We start from the raw sequence: 21,171 nt of genomic DNA on the forward strand, positions 1-21,171 counted from the left end.
GCAATTGTTCAATCCGTAGAATGACATCCATATCTGTCTATACAAGATGTAGGTTTCTTATTGTGAATCTCTTAGATTATTTGATATGATTATTTCTCAACAGAGTAAATATTTGCACAAAACAGGAAAAAGTGTAACTAATTACACCATGAAAGATCCTCGATGAGGAACCGAGCATACTGTATAGTTTCCAGTAATATTTTTAATGAACATGCGGAGATGCAGGAGTCAGTGAGTTGGTGAACTCGTGGTTAAAAGGGCAACAATTTTTGTGGGACAGGACAGGTTAGGGATGAGGATAAGGGGTACCGTTGTCTCAACCAAGGGTTGCCACACGCACTGTAGCATTTCGCATAATGACCAGGGATTGCATCTGGTGTTCGACTGGCTGTCGGGAGTGGGCGACGGTGAGATGAGAGGACAAGGCAAACAAACTAATAACGAAGCAGAAAAAAACACAAGAGCATTAAATTATTATACTAGACCGTTTCACAAACATATAGATCAACTGCATATAGCAGATGTCGCGAGTTCCCAACACGTCTCTAACTGGAACATAGGGTTGTCTTCCTTGGGCCTCAAGAGCATTCAAAGGGTACTCTCTGGCTGTGTAATTATCCGTACATTGGCAAACTGCGTGATCGATGTCATCGTGACGGTTTTCACACCGACATACGTTGCTTTGAACAAGATTTATTCTGTGGAGTGCACATCTAGCGAGTAGTGGTTGGACATAAGTCTACTCATTACACGAATGAAGTCACGACTTACGTCCAAACCTTTGAACCACGCTCTCGAAGCAACATTTCGAATAATTGAATATAGCCATCGCCCAAGACTTCCAGTATCCCAATCTGTTTACCAACTCAAGAGTGAACTCTAACGCATTAATTGGAAAAATTCATCGGATGAAATCTGTCTATCAAACAATTCGCCTTCCTGAGCACCCACCTTTGCATGTCCGCCTTCTCATTGCCAGGAATTGAACAATAAGAGGGGACCCAACATAAACGGAACAAGGTTCCTGCAGGCGCACGAAGGGTCAGTGAGTTGTGGGAGGAGTAAAACATTACAATAGATTAAACTAATAGTCGCAATGGTTCAACGCTCCTATAGAAGTTAAAAAAACGAAGGAACATACTACGAACAAAAGTCATATATTAAAAACAATTTTGCGTTGCTACATTTTCTCTAACACCCCTTCTTATCATAAAGAAGTTTCTTCTTCTGTAGGAGCCTTGAACCACCTTGACCATTAGTTGCACTCCAGTTTACTATATATGCACTGTCAGTTCATTCCATTTTTTATTCTTTATTTGAGAGGTTTTCAGCCTCCTGGGCTGGGTTTGCCTCTTTATAGACGCAAGGTTCTATTGGAAACAGATTGAAAATTAAACACATATAAATCCTTTTACGAAACATAACTTAACAAAAAAAACTTTCTGTTTGCTTGCTTGACCAGCGTAGAGGAAGCCGTACCGTTGAAGATGCCGAAGTGTTCTTGTTCCCCTTCATCGTGGAGGGGAAGGAACAAGGATCTTCTTGACTGATCCATTGTTCGGACACTAGATTTTGAAAAATAGATCGGCATCTTTTAGGAAGCAGAAAAGCGTTGCTACTCTTGTTGAATCGTCCCTCAAGATGTTTCTTACACTCCCGCTGATTCCATGAAGTTTTCGCAGAATATCAAATTTCGGACAACCACACAAGAAGTGCTCGAGGAAGTTGTGTATTTGGCAGTGGTCACATAGTAGATGGAAAGTTCGTCTATTGAATCCATGTGAGACCGAGCAGTGACCGGTCCTCAGTCTGGACAGGATTCGTTGTTCCCTCATTCCTTTTACATCGTCAAACCTGACAATCGAGCTCTTGAAAGGTGCGGAAAGAGTTGGTGATCCACAATTACACGTCGTCAAGCGAGTGAAAAATGATCCTATGTGACCGATTCCGGGAAACCGGTCGGCCGCTTCATTCCCTGCGGTGCCGTTATGTCCGGAGACCCACATGAGCACAGTGTCGAGCAATATGTACTTCCTGATGGCCTGTACCCATGGATGTTTGGACCTGGTCGCATCGATAGCATCAATGGTGTTTGCCGAATCGGAGACGACCAACAACGGCTTGGAAGATGAAGTTGTAGTTGCCTCGAAAATGCTGGCCACTTCGGCCGAGAAGACCTGGTAGATGTCCGCGAATTTCTTGCTGGAAATCAGACTATTTATTCTATCGCTTACCCTGAATCCAACTCCTGATGGCCCTTTTGAGCCGTCCGAGTATCTGATCTCCTGGAGACGGCATTTTTCTGCTATGATGGCCTTGAAATATTCTAGCAGATCGGTGGAGCTCGCCTCGGCTCGAAAGTTGTTCTTAATACCGTTCTCGACGAGAACAGTTGGGAACCTCCAGTGGTTCGCACCAAACCAGGATTGTTTTGCCACCGGTTGGAATGCGCCATCCGCTGCAGGATCGTGTTGCTAAGGGCGGTCAGGTGGGTCTCTCCTCTACCGCTGGCTTTCGACAAGAAACTGGCAGTCCTGGCTACGATCGCCGAGGTTATGATTAGATCGAAAGGAGGTTCTCCATTTTCAGCGCATACAGAGGCAGCTGGTGTTGATGGCAGGAGACCGGAGACAGTCCGTAGTGCTTTGTTGTAAATCTGTGCCAGAGTTTTTGGGAGCTTGGCTCCAGCCACACGTCAGTTCGAGGCTATAGGTGAGACAGCTGTTGATGATAGCCACCCGTAGCCGGATATTTCTGTTGTTGCTCCGTTGCCATTTTCTGAATGGTTTTCAATAGATTCAACCGGGTGGCACAGCTCTTCTTAACTTCCTTGAAATGGCGGAGGAAGCTAAGTTTGTGGTAAACCAACATTCCGAGGAACTTTAGCGTTTTGTTTTTGTATAGCTGGACCCTGGAGTTGGGACCCTGATGTCTGTCGCTGCATATCACCGCATGGCCGCTCTTCTGCGCTGAAAGGCTAAATCCATCAGAAGGATGTCGTCCGCGTAGACAAACACAAAGACTCCCCCAGGCAGGCCCTGGAACAGGCTATTCATGGCGACGAGAAAGAAGTTGACGGCAAGAACAGAATCTTGAGGTACTACTGTTTCCTCGTGAAAAACTCGGAAGTTGATGTTACCAATTTTGACCTCAAAGGTTCGGTGTGTGGTGAAATTCTTGAAGATGTGCAGTAATTTTCCGTCAATTCCCCAATCTGCCAGAGTTTTCAGCTCTAACGGGATCCATGTTCTGTTGTATGCCTTTTCCAGGTCCAATGCTACCATCTCCATGTGCTGACGGTTCCTGTTGGCTTCGGCTATTCGTTCCATCACTCAATGAATAAACGATTGTCGCTCTAAGAATTCGCATCTCCCCCATTAAGGTATGGCTTTCTTTATGAAGTTCTTTACCATTTGTGGTTCAGCAAACCAAATAGCGGTAGACATACGAATACCCTTTCCAAGAATCCGCATTCTGAATCAATACACTACATTGGCACAGTAAATTTTCCGATGTTTCAGCTTCAAAATTGCAAAAAAACATTTTTCGTCCGTAAGATACCCCATTTTATGAGGTGATATATACTTGGACAGTGTCCGGTCAAAAGACCAGTCAACGTACTTCATTACCTTCTGTGTGGTGCGTAGAAGAGAGATTAAATGCACAATGCCCTACCCCTCGCAGCTGACAGTATAACAGTGATGTTGGTGTTATATCATAGCAGCAGTAGTAGCACACATGTCACATAATTTCCTCCTTCAGCAGACAACGGTCGAATAGGTAAGCCACAATATTTCCTCTCTGTATCGGGAGATTTCACTGTAGGCTTATACTACCGGCATTGAGGAACCCTTGCAGTGAATATCGGAAGCTCCATACCTTCTACACCCCAGTGACCAGGCACCCAGTATAGGTAAACCTCGTTTGTTACAGCTAGTTGTTTCAAAGCACGTATAATACGCTGACCTCTTTTAAAAAAAGGTAAGAGGACCCTGGCCTCGAGAAAGTGGAGGAGAGCGTGGTGAAGTCTAGGCGCACCCAGAATGGCGAAATGTTGTTAGAGCTGAAGAGAGACCCAAAAATCAGAAGCACAGCATTCTAGAATCTTGTCGAAAGGGTTCTCTTACGACGGACCTCAACAGGCTGACGGAATGCACGGAGGGAGTTCGTGGACTGTCCGAGACCTACGGTAGATGCCATTCGTACAGTGGTCGAAAGAGCGAAGAAAGCATCCAAACAGAAGCGTAGAGGAAACCGAAACTGCTCATTGATAACGATCGAACGTGTTCAACAGTGCCAGCTGGGAGGCCATCGTGACTGCGTTCCACACAATGAGAGTTCCAGACTACCTGTGCAGAATACTGAGAAGTTACTTCGAGAAGCGCGTGCTGGTGTACGAAACAAACACGAGCCGGGCGATACCTGAATAAGCTTTTCTTTTACTCTGCACTAGCTGACCCGGCAAACTTCGTCCCGCCCAAAATTTATTTTTCGTTATCACATTCAAGTTTTCTTTCTAAGCGCACGTTCATGGGTCCAATCGCAGAACTGTTCATTGATTGATCATCTAATCAACCCTTTTAAGTTACCTTTTACTATAAAATTCATAGTACTTCTACCAAAACTCGTCATTAGATTGTCATTAGATTGTTTTCAGTCACAATTATCGTTCAAGATTTTTCAATTACTTGCAAATAACATGTTTCTTCTATACATAAAATAAATGTTATATACAGAAAATATGATAGAATAAAGACAGCCCTAATTCGGACAATTCCTTCCTCTAGTTTTGCTTTTATGAACACATTCGACCATTTTAATTTATAGGAGTGCGTTTGTAATTATTCGCTAGCTCAGAGGCTTCTCTACCAAGTACGAAGTGGACTCACGATGCGAAACGGAATTAAAGTAGAAGTATTAAAGGATTCGTTATATAATAAGAACAGAAGGTAAGTATGATAATGTATTTCTTTACTTTTTTTCAGGTTAGGGGGTTAGTACCGATGCGGCCGGACAGGAACTGTAGAGCAGGTAAGTCGGCGAATTGTAGGATAGAGAGGTAAGTTGTGGTTTCGTATTACTCACGCAAGGTGCCCGCTGAAGGTAGTCGACCTCAATGGTTCCAGTACGGTTCTCACCGTACTGTTACCTCAAAGACTTTGGATCGACTCACCCGAAAGCGTGTGGAGCAACGATGACGTTGGGGTCTCGCTGACCACCGGCACTCGATCTGAGGTACCTCCACCGTCGGAACTTCACTGCGAGGAGGGTGGATGTCACTCGGCGCGTACGATTCCCGGGAGTTGCGACCTTCCAGCCCCTATTTTCTCTCGCACTCTTCAACTTTCAAAAGTAACTTTCACTTTAAGTATTTTCCGAATCACCAAACGATTCCTTCGACGGTCCGTGAGCTAAGAAGGAGTCGAGTCGTCCTCGCCTTCCTTCACAGCTCAAAAATCCTTCTTCCTCCTGTTTCCTTCTCTCTCTCTCTCTCTTTTCTCTCTCTCACACTCTCTCTCTCTCTCTCTCTCTTTTTCCTTTCCGCTATTTGTATTTGGGACCGGTTTTTTTTTATCTCATTAAAACCGTAACACGTTTTATCACACTAAAATCCAATTCCACTTTTGAAACAAAATCAATTTCGTTAGCGCAAACATCAAATGGAATAACAACGCTTGTCAATATGTAATTGTGTAGCATATGCGAATTGAATTTCTCGAATTTTGAGGTAGTAGTTGAGTGTAGTTGAGGGTCTCTTCCATGATAATTTATAGGAGAAGTAGTGACTCGATTAACAAATTCTCGGTTTAATACCTTTGAGGCGTTCACACCACCTTTACATTTAGGAGAAAGGGTGTCCTTAATCGACACTTGTGGCATGAAGTATGTAAAATATATGTTTTTGGTTTTTAGAATGTTAGTTTGCTGACATTTAATAGTTTTGCGTAAATCTTTTACCGGGTTAATGGAAAAGAAAAAGAAATATAGAGATCAATTAAGATACGATGGAGAAAACCCTTCTTATTCCTTCGTTACTGTTGTCCACATGGTTTGACCTTTTCGTCAGAAAAAAAAACGTAGATCACTGGAACTGACAGTTACTAAAAAGTCGACTTTTCAGACAAAAACGACCAAGCGCCGAAAAGTAAATTTTTGACAAAAATTTTTTTCTAGATAACAGTAAATTTCGACGTTTCATGTAATTCTAAAACATTTGACGTCAATTTTTTTTTTGAAACCCCCGATTGGGTGATTTTTCGATTTTCTGCGACAATAGTAAATGAAGTCCGTATGAGCCAATATTTTCCAGAGGATATTTTATCCTGCAAATCCATATTTCGCAGGGAGCCCCGTATGATATGACGATTTTCATTGGCACCCTAAGCTATACGTTTTGCCTCGTATTCCGAAAAAACGAGTCCCAAAGCGTCGCTTTTTAACAAATTTTTTTTTTCGAGATGACAGTAGATCTCGGCGTATCATGCAATTTGAAGCCATTTGGCATAAAAAAAATTCGGAAACCTCGATTTCATTTACTTCTGGGGTGATTTTTCGGTCTTCAAAAAACTCTTGACCGCTGTGCGACACTAGTGAATGAAGTCCGATTGAGCTGATATTTTGCATAGAGTAGTTTTACGTTGGAATCAACATGTTTAATCAAGTTCGCTTTGAAAATTCGAGGGTCACTTTTTTCCCATATATCCATTGGCACTCTAATGTATAGTCTATCCTAGCTCAAGCTCAAATTGACCAGCTACAAAAATTTCGTTGAGTAATTCCGATTGATGGCGAAAATGCACGACCAAAATGTATACTTCTCGCACATCACGCAATGCGATTGTTGGAGATCATTATTGAATCGAAAAATACCCCACAAAGTAAACCCATGCATCAATCCGTGTAACACAATTGACTATGAAATAATTAACTAATTATCTACATAGAATCATAATCACGTGAATTCGATTGCGTGTATGTCAGAAAAATCTGAATTCAATGTCCCCTTTGATAAACCCGCTCAGTAGCATTCAGTCTGATGTTATTTCTGGAGCAGAAAAGATTTTAGAAAAATGCCTTGTATGGCAATGTGTTGCTTTCATTTATCAACACGATTGGCCAGTATTATTGTTGGGATAGTAACAATTGTGAGTAGTTTTCTTTGCTTCGTTTTCAGAACCAAATTGAATTCAATACATATAGACGAACTTCAGTTGCAGATTTTGATTCCGCTTGTCTTGTTAGCCAGCGCTGGAGGAACTGATTATATAAAAACTATGGCTGCCCAAATTAAGGACAACATTGGAGATTACGACCATCAGGATATTTTCGTATGCCTTGTAGATCTTCTATATCTAAGCCCAGAAGAATCCTATCTGGTGTTTGTGGTTTTCCTAGGAGTGCATATTTTATGTTGTGTTCTGGTTATTGCTGGAGCATTGAAGGTATATTGACGAATTCCATGCCAACTCGTGTTAGTAGTTGGCAGCACCATTTCAGAAACGTTGTGGGTGTAAACACATGGGTCTTCTAAGCAACTTTGCATACTTGAGATATTCGAAAAAGAATTAGACTTTTTTAAAAGGGTCAACATTTTTTTCTTGGGTTTTTACAAAAAATTTGGGTCAAAGGATGAAATGTAGGAAATTGTTTATATTTTCATGAAAAAATACAATTTTTTTTCAAATATTTCGCTGAAAAAAAAATTATTTAAAAAATTAAAATACATTTTTCTCAAAAACGTATCTTTTTTAAATTAAAAAAAAATATGTGAATAGCCCATACAGTTTCCAACAAGTCATCTATACATCGAAAGATGGGCACTTTTACAGGGAAAAGTTTTTCGAACAACAACTTTTTCATGTTTTTCTTTGAAAAATTACTATTAAAATTTAATTCGTAACATTTTTACGTATCACGATCACGAATTACATGCTCTGCTAACTTTTTTATATTCAGAAACATGTCAAGAAAATATCAAACGCGAGAATTCACACACAAAAATGTAACGAGTAAAACATTATTTTTTTCAGAGGTCTCCAAACAAAAATGCCACATATTCCAAACACTAAAAAAGATAGAAAGTTGACGTCTTCGACGAAAGTTCATATTTTAAAAAGATCTAAAACTCTGTTGAATACAATATATCGCTATCTTGCCTTTAGACGAAATTAGAATTAGTTATATTTTTCCAAAAAAATACATAGAAAAGTTGTTGTTAGAAAAACTTTTTCCCTGTAAAAGTGCCCATCTTCCGATGTATGGACGACTTGTTGGAAACTGTATGGGCTATTCACATATGTTTTTCTTAAATTTAAAAAAAAATACGTTTTTGAGAAAAATGTATTTTAATTTTTAAAATATTTTTTTTTCAGCGAAATCTTTTTTCAAAAAAAAAATTGTTTTTTTATGAAAGTATAAATAATTTTCTATATTTCATCCTGCGATTTGAATTTTGTAGGCATTATAGTTTTCGAGCTATATTTTTTTGTAAAAAATCAAGAACAAAATTTTGGTCCTTTTTAAAAAGTAGTCTAATCCTTTTTCGAATATTTCAAGTATGTAAAGTTACTTAAAAGACCTATGTTTAACAAGTGTTTACACATAGGTCTTTTAAGTGCTGTCAACGGTCAGTCGGGTTGGCATGAAATTCGTCTATTGCGTTTTTTCTTTTATCGATCATGCTAATTATGAGATTAGACTGTTTTTTCCAGATTCAGAAATATATGTTACTACCGTTCATATTGGTAGACTTTATAAGATTATGTATTCTTACGTTGACTCATATCATCGCCATGTTGGTTATAAAGAAGATGATTAATCTAGGTGACCTCATAGCACTAACGATTACTGGTGGATTCGGATTACGTATGTGAATAATTACGCACAAATAACCAAAATAACACGCTGATTTTATTTTACAGTATTGCTGTTCTATTCATGGGCATGCGTTGTGGCACTTTTCCAAATAATTGGCATTGTGAAATCGGAGAAATATCGATCTCTTTACGGCAACGGTGTCAGTACTGATGTTCAACGAGCTGTGGATATCCGATATCCGCACAAAGAAGGCAAAATAGCCTTCGTTCAATCTGCGATAAAGGATTCTGAACCATTTTTTGGTTATAACTCGAAGTTTTTAGATAAATATTATACAAATGGCAGATAGGATCAACGAAATCAAACACAGTTATTTCGCGGAAGCACGTGTATATAAAAACTATAAAGAAATTTTGCACTTGAAAAAAGCATTTCAAAATATTATATGAGGGGCTTAGTTACAGACAAACAATTGCTGGATAAATACAAAAAAACACAACATATGTTGTGATAACGAATTTGAGTAATATTCGTTTGAAAATGAATGAACCGTTACATTTTTCGTATGGTTATCTCCCTATATAGAAACCAAAGACATAGTGATATGTTAAAAAACTATTTCCCAATACAAGTGCCCATCTACCGATGTATGGATGACTTGTTGGATATAGCATGGAATACTAGTTAGTTAGATATTTTTGTAAAAAATTGAGAATAAACTTCAAAAAATCGTCTAGATTTTTTTTTAGATTTCAAGTATGCAAAAGTTTAGTCGGCTTCTTTAAACTTATATAACTGAGCCTGTAAAAATAAACGACTTAATAAAAAAAAGTATGCAAAGTTGCTTAAATGGATGCAATGTTACTGCTCCCACAAAGTTTTACTGCAATCTGGGATGGTGCTGCAAACTTCTAAGACGAGTTATCATGGAGTTCGTCAAATGATTTTCAGCATGGGAAAATATTTTCCAAGATTTCACATCATATTGAATATTCCTTTTGTTATGTAGTCGTCAATCGCGATAGTCACCCTAGTGCTAGGTCATTGACGACGTCCGTTGCTGGTTCAAAATGCACAGTTTCTATATGCGTTAGGGTGGGTTTAGACTAGGGATATATTCATGTGAAGAAATATGATGAGATTTATAGAAATCGCATCAACCGTTTACACTAGCGTGAACTTCTATAATGAATATATTCATATCTTCGGTGAATTTATTCACCTGAAGTAGAACTGCATCCAACTTTAGTGATTTCTCACCAGTGAGAAATTCACAAGCGTTTATATATGCTGAATTTATTCAAGTTATATATACCTCGAATAAGTGTATCATATTTATTCTCACCCGTTTACACCTATTTTCACGTGAATAAATCCATCTATAGCTATAGATCTCCCTAATGTAAACCCGCCATTAGGGACGGCAAACTCTGGGCGCTGAAAATCTGTGCTTGTTTTCAACATTAGAAACTGAAACTCACGCTCACACTGAAACACGACGATCAAACAATTCACTAACTAACCTTAGACACACAAGACACGATCGCGAGAGAAGTACGAATAAAAAAAGCATGCATCAATATCAACATCTATGCCGAGTCAGCTCAAAGGCTGCTCAATCGCAGTACTTTGCACCGATTCGTTTTTTTTTTTAATACGATTGCTTATCGCTGTTTTATGCCTATGGGGATTCGCTGAAATCGACTGTGAGTGAGTCGATGGAATAGTCCGTTTCAAATGTTATGATTGTTCGGATCACAAATCAAGTTCTGGTTGGAAAAAAATATTGCGCGCTGTTCTATCATATTCTCGCGTATCGGAATTTCTTAATTGACATGATCAATTTGAATTTGCTCAAATAGAACATCTTGAAAATAAACAAAACTGTGCTAAAATGGATAAAGAATACATTCTCAACAATAACATGTAAGTTTTGCTATGGATTGTTTTCACCATGATCATAACATAAACCGTAGTATTACCCACATCAATTATCCTTAGTTCTATTTTGATTTCGTTACCAGCAAGTATCTGTTTGTGTAATATGATTATCAGTCAGTGAAGATAGGTGCGAAAATACAGTAACTGTCGAAATTATAAATGTTATTTTTTAAAGTCTAGATCTCACGAATTTTTCAAACGAGATACAATAGATAAATCGCTGACAGAATGCAACTTAGATACCCCTCTCTTCCGGAATAAGGAATAAGGAATAAGTGCGATTGTCGGAAGTATGCATTGAACGAAGGACGTGTTTTGTGCAATGCACTTTGCAATGTGCCGAGAGAGATTGCTGTGGGGCGTCACATCTTGATAACCGCATTTCAGATCAATCAGTGTTGTAGGGTCATAGTCCGAGTGTAGAGAGTTTCGTCGAATAACATACTTGCAGCTGTCCAATCGCTTGCGCATGAACAAATGTTTGCTTTCAAACGGAGATACTCGAGGTTATAGTTTCACAGCAGACAATCGCTCAGTGTTGTTCATTGATCGTAACACTGGGAGGAAGGAAAACAAGATTTTCGATAATCTTTGAATTAAACACAACTACTTCCCACAAATAGGCGAAGGGGAAACTACGCTTTAACACGTTGAGTGCCACGCGGTTTTATAGCGACTTTCTCGTCGGGCCATGCGCTGATCATAGTCATAAAGGGTGTGTCACATCAAATTGCATCACGGAAAAAACGCTGTAGAAATTCGCCCAGTAGACCGATCCTTTTGAAAATTTTAGACAGTAAAATAAAAACTATTAAACAACTTTTGGCATTTTCTTTTTATTCATACTTCGAGCCCAAGCCCGTATGCTCGCACCTTCCTCTTTACCCCGTCCATAAGGTTCTGTACAACGTCAGGTTGTAGTTTTTTTGAACAGAAATCCATTTTCTCTTGAAGTCCGCCTCCGATTTGACAACTTTTGGGTTCTTCCGGAGGGCGTGCTTCATAATCGCCCAATATTTCTATATTGGGCGAAGCTCCGGCGCGTTGGGCGGGTTCATTTCCTTTGGCACGAAGGTGACCCCGTTGCCTTCGTACCACTCCAACACGTCCTTTGAATATTGGCACGAAGCGAGATCCGGCCAGAAGATGGTCGGGCCCTCGTGCTGCTTCAATAGTGGTAGTAAGCGCTTCTGTAGGCACTCCTTAAGATAAACCTGCCCGTTTACCGTGCCGGTCATCACGAAGGGGGCGCTCCGCTTTCCGCAAGAGCAGATCGCTTGCCACACCATGTACTTTTTGGCAAACTTGGATAGTTTCTGCTTGCGAATCTCCTCCGGAACGCTGAATTTGTCCTCTGCGGAGAAGAACAACAGGCCCGGCAGCTGACGAAAGTCCGCTTTGACGTAGGTTTCGTCGTCCATTACCAGGCAATGCGGCTTCGTCAGCATTTCGGTGTACAGCTTCCGGGCTCGCGTCTTCCCCACCATGTTTTGCCTTTCGTCGCGGTTAGGAGCCTTCTGAATCTTGTATGTACGCAGGCCCTCCCGCATCTTGGTCCGCTGGACGAATGAACTTGACAAATTCAGCTTATTGGCGACATCCCAGACCGAACTTCTCGGATCACGTCTAAACTGCTTAACTACGCGCTTGTGATCTTTTTCACTGACGGAGCATCCATTGTTGCCGTTCTTCACTTTCCGGTCGATGGTTAGGTTCTCCAAATATCGTTTTAGTACTCTGCTGACCGTGGATTGGACAATTCCCAGCATCTTACCGATGTCCCGATGTGACAACTCCGGATTCTCGAAATGATTGCACAGGATTAATTCACAACGCTCTTTTTCGTTCGACGACATTTTTCCAAATTTACGAAAAATTGACAGTGAAGCATGGCCAACGTGATCTATACACTCTTATCTGATTATAAGCGAAAGCTGAAGATATAATTCCTAAAAATTAAATTTCTACAGCGTTTTTTCCGTAATGCAATTTGATGTGACACACCCTTTAGTACAGCAATGCAAGGCGCGATACTGGAAAATTGGAATTTACTTGATGGAAATTTTTGAACTTATTAGGGTCATCGTTTCTGTTCGTAAAAAGGATTTTCTGTACGAAAGCAGTAAAATTTCAACGAAAAAAAAAATTCTACCTTTATCATCATATTTTATACTGTCAGTCACCGTTGACTGACGCGGCCTGAACGGAAAGCTCGATGTCAGTCACCACTGACTGACGTGGCAGCCAACTTGTTAAACATAATTTTGTTCCATTATTCTGAGGATATTCTGGCCAATTTTTATTGAAATGGGTTTTTACTTGAATGCACTTTGTACAGTTGAAATAAGAATAAATTATTCTATTTTTACTTACGTTTCCTGATTTTTTATTTTCTCTGTTTCAACGGACTTCAATATCGTTCCTTCCGCAAATCAGTGACCATAGCGTACAGATAAAAGACGCAAAGTGCGACATGGATGGAATACCGTACATGACTAGAAACCTCTTGGCAGGTAAAGCTAAAGAAAATACTTTATTCATCATCTAAATTTATACTGTCGCCCTCGAAATAGACCCCTTCTGAAGCAATGCACTTTTTCCAACGAACAATCCAGTCATCAAAACATCACATTCGCGCCATTTTTGTTCAAAAATTCGTTCACAATGATCGATCAATGAGTTGGCGCATTATCGTGGTGCAAAATTCAAGTGTTATCTTTCCACAAATCTGGACGTACGCGACGAATTTTCTCTCTCTCAAACGCCTCATAACGCCAAGAGTATTATTGGCCGCTTGGCCCTCCGGAAGGAATTTCGAATGGACAACATGATATCAAAACTCGTTTCTAGTGAAAAACTATCTAACTCTCAGAAGTCTTTGGTTAAGCAAATTATTTAAAAAATATTCCAAGCGCAGCGAAAAAATATTTTTTTGTGGGTGGCACTACAGTTGCCACTGCACTATAAAGAGCTAATGACGATGTCAACAAACTAAATGCCAGATTGCGCTCAAAGTTGACAATAAGACCACTAACAGTAGTACCAATTTAAAAACAAAGAAAAAAAAAAGTTCAGCGGATAGATTCAAAATTACAAATTCTCGGTATGTATTTGACACAATATACTTTTTCTATGGAAGCGTTCATATCTTTACCTAGCAGCTACAACTCGTACATGACCATTAAAGTTCTCCAAAATCCAATGTTTGTTCTATTTTTTCAGCAACAAGATTAATGATATTCCTCAGAACATTTGCAATAAATATTCAATGAAAATGGAAAATTTCCATATAATAATAATACAAATCCAAACTTTGCATTGCTTGTTCTTTGAGTTTATTTTACGTTATATCTACTAGAGTACAGAATAGCTTGAACGTTTCTTAATAGTTTTTGCCCGACATTTGTTAACACGTTCTAGCTACGCTTTCCATTCAACCCGCATCAAGAGCATTTGCACAATATCAACACACAATATTCGCTCCCACAGATATTTATTGTATGAAATTTCTCATATCGCGAAACATCAGAAAACAAACAATTTGTTTTTATATTTCCTCATTTCGTAACTGTCAGTCCCAGTGATCAACTTTTTTATAACAAAAAACTCAACGTCAGTCCCTAGGGACCGACACGGGGCTCAACGTGTTAATAAGGGGTTGGAATTGTCAAGAAGAAAAATTGCTGTATTATGTTTTTGGTCATTTACGATCGTTTTTCTCCCCACGCACAACTCAAGTGAATCAAATAAATCAAATCAAATGTTCAGCTTTGGCGTTGATATTGAGGTTGATGATGTAGTTTTTTTTTTCTTTTTTCTTTATAACCACACATAACGCAGTGTACTGTACTACTCTCTTCCAGGGATCGAACCAAGACCGGCTGGAATGCAAGGCTGTTCTACACAACTACGTTCCACCTTGCTTAGGCAAATATACATGCCACCGCATGCATATTTACATTTCCCCGGACAAAATTTAATTGGGCTCCTTCAAAGAATTGTTCAATGTATTGAATCGTATTCTTGTAATAGAGCACTTTCGGTCAAGATGGAATCGTCAACACCAGACTGATTCTATAACCTCTCATGAGTGCCTCGATTAAACTGCATTCCAACTACCATTTTTATATAGAGCAATTCCACATCAAGTCTGCCGTTTCTACTTGATACTCTACGATTTTCTCAATGTAATTTTAAGAAGCTACATAAGCCGGTAACTTCTTAAAATTACGCTTTTCGTTGTCAGATGATCAATTTAATTTACGAGATTTTTGAAAGGAGCGTACCCAAAACCATCGATAATCGTAAAAATTCGTAAAAATTGTAACACAAAATCTAACTGCCTAATTAAAATATGGCGTTCGATATTCGATATAGAAGTCGATGAATATTCTAGGAAAATTATCATGTTAAATACACCGTTGATCAAAAATCAAGTTCAAGAACATTGTTTAAGCTTAACAATATTGTTTCAACTCAAATTGGAAATTTGAAAAAAAATAAAATTTCAATACTTTGCGAATTGTTTACAATTTAAGAAAAGTATCAAAAATATCGAATCTACTTGTTAAATCCGAATAAAAAAAGGCGTACTCATTCAAGGTCCGAACCATCTATAATATGATTTATTAATTGAAGTGTTGGTGTAACTATGAACTCTGATATTCATTCAACGCCATCGAATCCGAACATTTTTTTTCAATTCAAACATTGACACAATTCCGCAAATACTGTTAGAGATCACCAAGATAAGCGCAGTCAACGAAAAATCAGCGAGAACATATTCTTAGTCTCAATGAAATTGTTGTCAAGTTATGGTGAGTCATTCAAACTTGGGGTCAATGTAGATATATAATGTTATCTATCCCGATTATGTATCAGTTTGCCTTATCGTTTCTAAGGTCATGACCATGCAGATACGAAAATGGCTTACGAAAATGATATGAAAACGTGAAATATGTGTCATCGCGGCTACATGATAAGATTTTGTAAATTTAAGGCAAATTCGTCCGCCTACAACCGTTCTATCTAGAATTTTTTCGCACATCGAAGTGTTTTTGTGCAAAATTAATCAAGACGGTTCACAAATTATGTTGCTGGAGTAAGCGCTCTGTATTGTTATCAATCACAATTCATTCCGTGATATTAGAGTCACTGATAACAGCCATTGACGTACACTATGGATGAACCAAAACATAACTTTCTTTCTGTGTTCCCGTTATTAATACAACCGTATTCATTTAAGCGTGGAAGAAAGCAGCAAATAATCCAATGGCATCAATGGCTCCTTTGTCATTTCGTATCATCTCAAATTTTGTACAGAAAAAGGACTCTGTTAGGGCCCTGGCCGAACGCATAAAAAGATAGCACATATTTATTTCTCGACACTTTATTCATCCTAACACTGTACAACAAAACCCTTAATCACTAGAAAAAAACACAAAACACACACAATGCTGCACCTGAAAGCAAAAACAACCATTAATTATCTAATTCAGGTGAATACTAATTGTCACTTACTTTTTCATTGCTGACGGATACCTGGAAATAACCTTTAACGATAATTATATTACTGGTCGGACTCGATTATATATAGTCGACCATTTTTTTCAAACAATTATTTTCAAATCCTATACATAATCGAATCTCAAAAAAACATTTTTTTCATTAATGAATGAATGTCAAACATTAATAGAAAAATAGCTTTTTTGTGATTCGATTATGTATTGGATTCGAAAATTAACGTTGAAAGTGGAATTGCGATTATATATAATCGAGTCCGACCTGTATGATTAAATTGCACACAATTGTGCTGTATGTACTTACCTGAAGCAGCTCACAAAACACAAAACACAAAACAACAACACAACAAAACAACATCTGAACAATCATGTAAACAATAACATCCCAATTGTCACGGTATAGGGAACGCAAGGAAACGAACCCGCTATACAAAGCATATTGTTTATAGCGAACATTCGAGAAGGAACCCGCCCAAAGAATCAATAGCAATTCAAATGACTATGGTACCAATCATATAAATAGGGCACGAAATGTTCAGAACAGAGTCAGTTGCGAATAAACTCTAGATCAGTATAGATCAAGCGTCTTGACTAAATCAAAATCTCATCTCAACACTCTGGAACTCTGCTCTGATACCTCTCTGGGCGGAGATTGCATAATTTTATACAATTATGCTCATCATTTCATACACATTAAATAACAATAGTAGGTCAATCCCAATAACCATCAAAATGAGCTGAACGCAGTTTATTACTGTTGAAAAAATATTCAATGATAAAAAACTTGTATGATAACCGACGGCTAGCATGCTTATCGTCAAATGCATTCAAATGAATGAAAAATGCGGCTTTCAACACATCCTTAGAAAATCGGAAAAATCACCGGTGTCGAAGGTAGGCACATGGAAAATTGCATCTAAATAAATTTATTTTTCGAAAAATAATGGCTTTTTAAACTTTGATAAGTTTTTCTAGTCTTATTATTTATTGATGTTATATTTTGACTATTATTATTTGCAAGATAACGTGGGGTTCGGTCGCGGGAGAGACATAATGAAGCTTCGAAAATGTTATGCACACTCATCGCTAAGAACACACAGGTGTAAGAATATCCTTTTATAGAAATCCGCTTGAAATCAAAAGTATTTAAACTCTCGGGTGGTAATAATTGCATCGTTGCCACTCACGTATGTGGCCAATGCTGCTTAGCTCATTTACCAGCGACCGACTAATCGATCAGCATATACTAAGTCCACGATCAGCATCGTGGAAAACAAATCTACGTAAGGGCATTGGCTACGAACGGTTTATGTTAGTTAGGAAAAGTTCAGCTTTGAAGGCCGTCTAGTTCTTGTGTGATGATGTTTGCTAACTCATCGCTGCGCTCGTCGATACTTTTTAACTGTTCACAACGACGTGAGAACATTTTCCACACTCTAGGTAACGTAATAACGAACCGATGGGATGCATTTCGTCTAGCATAGAAACGACGGAGGAACTGTTTATATGTTTTATTTACTTGCTGTTCATTGATACAAATCTGGTTAAACTGAAACTATTCGTATGTTGTTGTCGTTGTACGCAACCATGAAATTTGAAAATGTAAATCGTTTCTATTTGAATAATAGCGTCCCAAATCTCTATGAATCTGAACTATAATATATATAAAATGTATTAGGTGTACCGGTAAGTTTCTTCGGTTTTACAACAGATGGCGTAACTTGATTATTATTCCAGTGAATCAAATTTCCAGACATTCGTTGAAAGGCTACTGTCATTGCGCGTCTTCTCCAGTATATGTCAAAAAGCTGAAGCGTGAACAGCATAATTTTTATTGCTACTTCGAATATGTCGAATTTCGTACCAAAGAGAGTGTTTTTGCGGGGAGTGTTACTTCATTACTTCAATATGATGAAAAAAGCTGCGAAAAGTTATCGCCTTTATGGCGGAAGTTTATGGTGACCATGTTCCAACTGAGCGAACGTGTCAGACGTGGTTTGCACGGTTTAAAAGTGGTAATTTTGACTTGGAAGACGAAGAACGTTCTGGACCGCCAAAAAAGTTTGAAGATGAAAAATTGGAGGCTTTACTCGATCAAGATCCGTCACAAACGCAACAAGAACTTGCAGACATACTGGGAGTAGCTCATCAAACCATATCCGATCGTTTAAAAGCAATGGGAATGATCCGAAAGATAGGACATTGAGTATGAATTGATGCCACGAGACGTCGAACGCCGTTTTTTCTCGTGCGAACAACTGCTCCAACGACATAAACGAAAGCGTTTTTTTGCATCGAATCGTAACTGGCGATGAAAAATGGGTCCATTACGATAATCCTAAACGTCGGTCAACGTATGGATACCACGGTCATGCATCAACATCGACGGCCATGCGGAATATGAGCCGAATGAAACCATTACGGGGGCCACTACCGACGACAATTGATGTGTTTGAGCCATGCACTGAAGGAAAAACGTCCACATTACGAGCAAAGACACGATAAAGTTATTTTGCAGCACAACAATCCTCGGCTGCTTGTCGCGAAACCGGTCAAAACATACTTGGAAACGCTGAAATGGGAGGTCCTATTCCACCCGCCGTATTCTCCAGACATTGCTTCGTCCGATAACTACCTTTTTCGATCAATGCAACATGGCCGGTTGACCAGCACCTCTCCAATTTGGATGAACTCAAAAATTGGATCGATTCGTGGTTAGCTGACAAACCAGCCGATTATTTCCGCGAAGGGATCCGTGGATTGCCAGAAAAATGGGAAAAAGTTGTGACTAGCGATGGGCAATACTTTGAATATTAAATTTGTAACAATTTGTGCAGAAATTTTTGAAAAAAAACGAAGAAACTTACCTTAAAATTATCCAATTTAAGTCAAATATGCGCCGTTTTGTTCGCAAACTTGTTGTCATTTAGAAGGCAACTTCATTATCCCCCCTTATAAACCGTCCCTCCCCTCCTTATTTGCAAAAAAAAAAAACTCAGACATTCAGTTTTCGCAAATCTCTTTTGAGGCCGACTTAGTCTTACCAAGAGCGTTTTGCATGGACCGGAAATGATGATAGTCACTTGGAACCAGGTCCGGACTATACGGTGGGTGCAATATGACATCCCATTCGAGCTCCCGTAGCTTCAGGCGGGTCATCAAAGATGTGTGAGGCCGAGCGTTGTCCTGGTGGAAAACAACACCATTCCTATTGATCATTTCTGGCCGCTTCTGGTCAATCGCCTGCTTCAAACGGTCAAGCTGCTCACAGTAGAGAACCGAGTTGAGGGTCTGGCCATAGTTGAGCAGCTCATAGTGGATGATTCCCTTCCAATCCCATCAAACACACAGCAAAACCATCCTGGCCGTCAATCCGGGTTTGGCGATGGTTTGGGCCGACTCACCGCGCTTCGACCACGACTTTTTTCGCTTTAGGTTGTCGTACGTGATCCACTTTTCATCACCAGTCATTATCTTCTTCAAAAATGGGTCGAGTTCGTTCCGTTTCAGCATGTATCGCAGGCGTTGTTTCAGTCTAAAAGATTTTTTTTGCGTCAACTCGTGTGGCACCCATACATCCAGCTTTTTTTGGAATCCGATCTTCTGCAAATGGTTCCAAACGGTTTTATGGTCTATACCTAGTTCCTGGCCAATCGAGCGAGTGCTCACATGCTGGTCTACTTGGATGATTTCAACGATTTTATCGGTTTCCACGACGATTGGCCTACCAGTACGGGGCGATTTTTTTCATCCGCCTTCGTTACAGTTTTACCTCGCAGGTAGTAAAAACGTAAAATATGGCGAATTTCTTGCCTGGTGGACTCCATCTTTGACGCGCTATAACTTGAGACTGGAAAGGACGATCACAACACTGTCAAAACGACACTTGTAGCACAGATTGTCGTCTTTAAATAGTCGTATAGTATGACCCGATGCGATAAGTACAACACAAGATATGTTTAAGTGTAGCCACATATTGACATACGACGTTTCTTTTTCCCCAACCCAATATATAAAATTATAGAAATAATTCAACAATACATTCATCAACGGAAAAATCTTAATAACGAACCCGCCACTCAATTGGTTCAATTGCGAGAGCTGTCTTGTTGAAATCACATACCGACCATATCCAATACTTACATTCAGTGTCAACAAAGTCCGTAATCGTAGCGAGATTCAATGATTGTAACGCGGCAGCTATCTTCATCTATTAAAAATATGATCCTCATCATCATTGGCGGCTACCGGAGCAATATAGTCCTCTGTACGAGCTCTGCAAAAACTGTTCAGTGGATTGATGTTCAATAGAGTAAAAATCGTACGACATTTTTCCACTGCGTCAATGACTCGACGACCATAAAATGGTCTTAGACAGAACACATTTTCCCATAAGGGTTGGAATGATCAAATTTATGAACCTAAATTGACTTATTTGACTTGATTATTTGTGCATTTGAAATATCTGAACCCGCTCACTTTATATGTGTGTGCATGAAGAAGGGTTTTTTTAGTTTGACGTTGGCTCTCCGATTTTGTCAATTTCACTTGCTAGAAGCTGGATTTTCACGCTGCATTAGAAAAAAATTCAAGCGTGTCTTCTCTTGATTGGTCAATGAATGAATGACAATGAAATCAAAACATAGGAATAATTCTACACGCACACATTTGCAAAATTATGGGTAATCAAAGCCAAATGCAAACTAATAAATAATATGATAAAATTTTGATCGTTCCACCCCTTAGAGATCGAACTTTGGGGCTGTCCACATACCAAGTGGACATGTCCACGCTTGTACACGGTGAGGAAGGAGGGGGTTTGGAAACGTTGAATGAATATTAAGAAAAACTACCATTAACTATCATTAAAGTCACTTCTGTATTCAACAAT

General features: G+C 39.1%; 2 protein-coding genes across 3 annotated transcripts in view; both read left to right on the forward strand.

The window, feature by feature from the left end:
• Window positions 1-7,043: 7,043 nt before the first annotated feature.
• Window positions 7,044-9,363, forward strand: LOC129780233 (uncharacterized). Its single transcript, XM_055788271.1, has 4 exons — window positions 7,044-7,145; window positions 7,212-7,442; window positions 8,712-8,865; window positions 8,922-9,363. Exons 1-4 carry the CDS (start codon window positions 7,071-7,073, stop codon window positions 9,164-9,166), a joined length of 705 nt encoding a protein of 234 aa, XP_055644246.1. The 5' UTR covers window positions 7,044-7,070; the 3' UTR covers window positions 9,167-9,363.
• Window positions 9,364-10,531: 1,168 nt separating this feature from the next.
• The window catches only part of LOC129775226 (ATP-binding cassette sub-family G member 1), a 51,363-nt gene continuing 40,723 nt past the window's right edge, over window positions 10,532-21,171 (forward strand). For both annotated transcript variants that reach the window (XM_055779661.1, XM_055779662.1), the window contains exon 1: window positions 10,532-10,743. In XM_055779661.1, the coding sequence (XP_055635636.1) occupies window positions 10,712-10,743 (32 nt within the window). In that variant the 5' untranslated portion in view covers window positions 10,532-10,711. The remainder of the gene's footprint in view (window positions 10,744-21,171) is intronic.

Source organism: Toxorhynchites rutilus, chromosome 3, assembly GCF_029784135.1.
Source record: "Toxorhynchites rutilus septentrionalis strain SRP chromosome 3, ASM2978413v1, whole genome shotgun sequence".
Taxonomy (NCBI): Eukaryota; Metazoa; Arthropoda; class Insecta; order Diptera; family Culicidae; genus Toxorhynchites; species Toxorhynchites rutilus.

Bases quoted from the DNA above. Each gene is read 5' to 3' on its own strand.
- LOC129780233 (XM_055788271.1), top strand. From the start codon at position 7,071: ATGCCTTGTATGGCAATGTGTTGCTTTCATTTATCAACACGATTGGCC. The intron at 7,146-7,211 runs GTGAGTAGTTTT...GACGAACTTCAG, and splicing joins TTGTTGGGATAGTAACAATT to TTGCAGATTTTGATTCCGCT. The intron at 7,443-8,711 runs GTATATTGACGA...TGTTTTTTCCAG, and splicing joins TTATTGCTGGAGCATTGAAG to ATTCAGAAATATATGTTACT.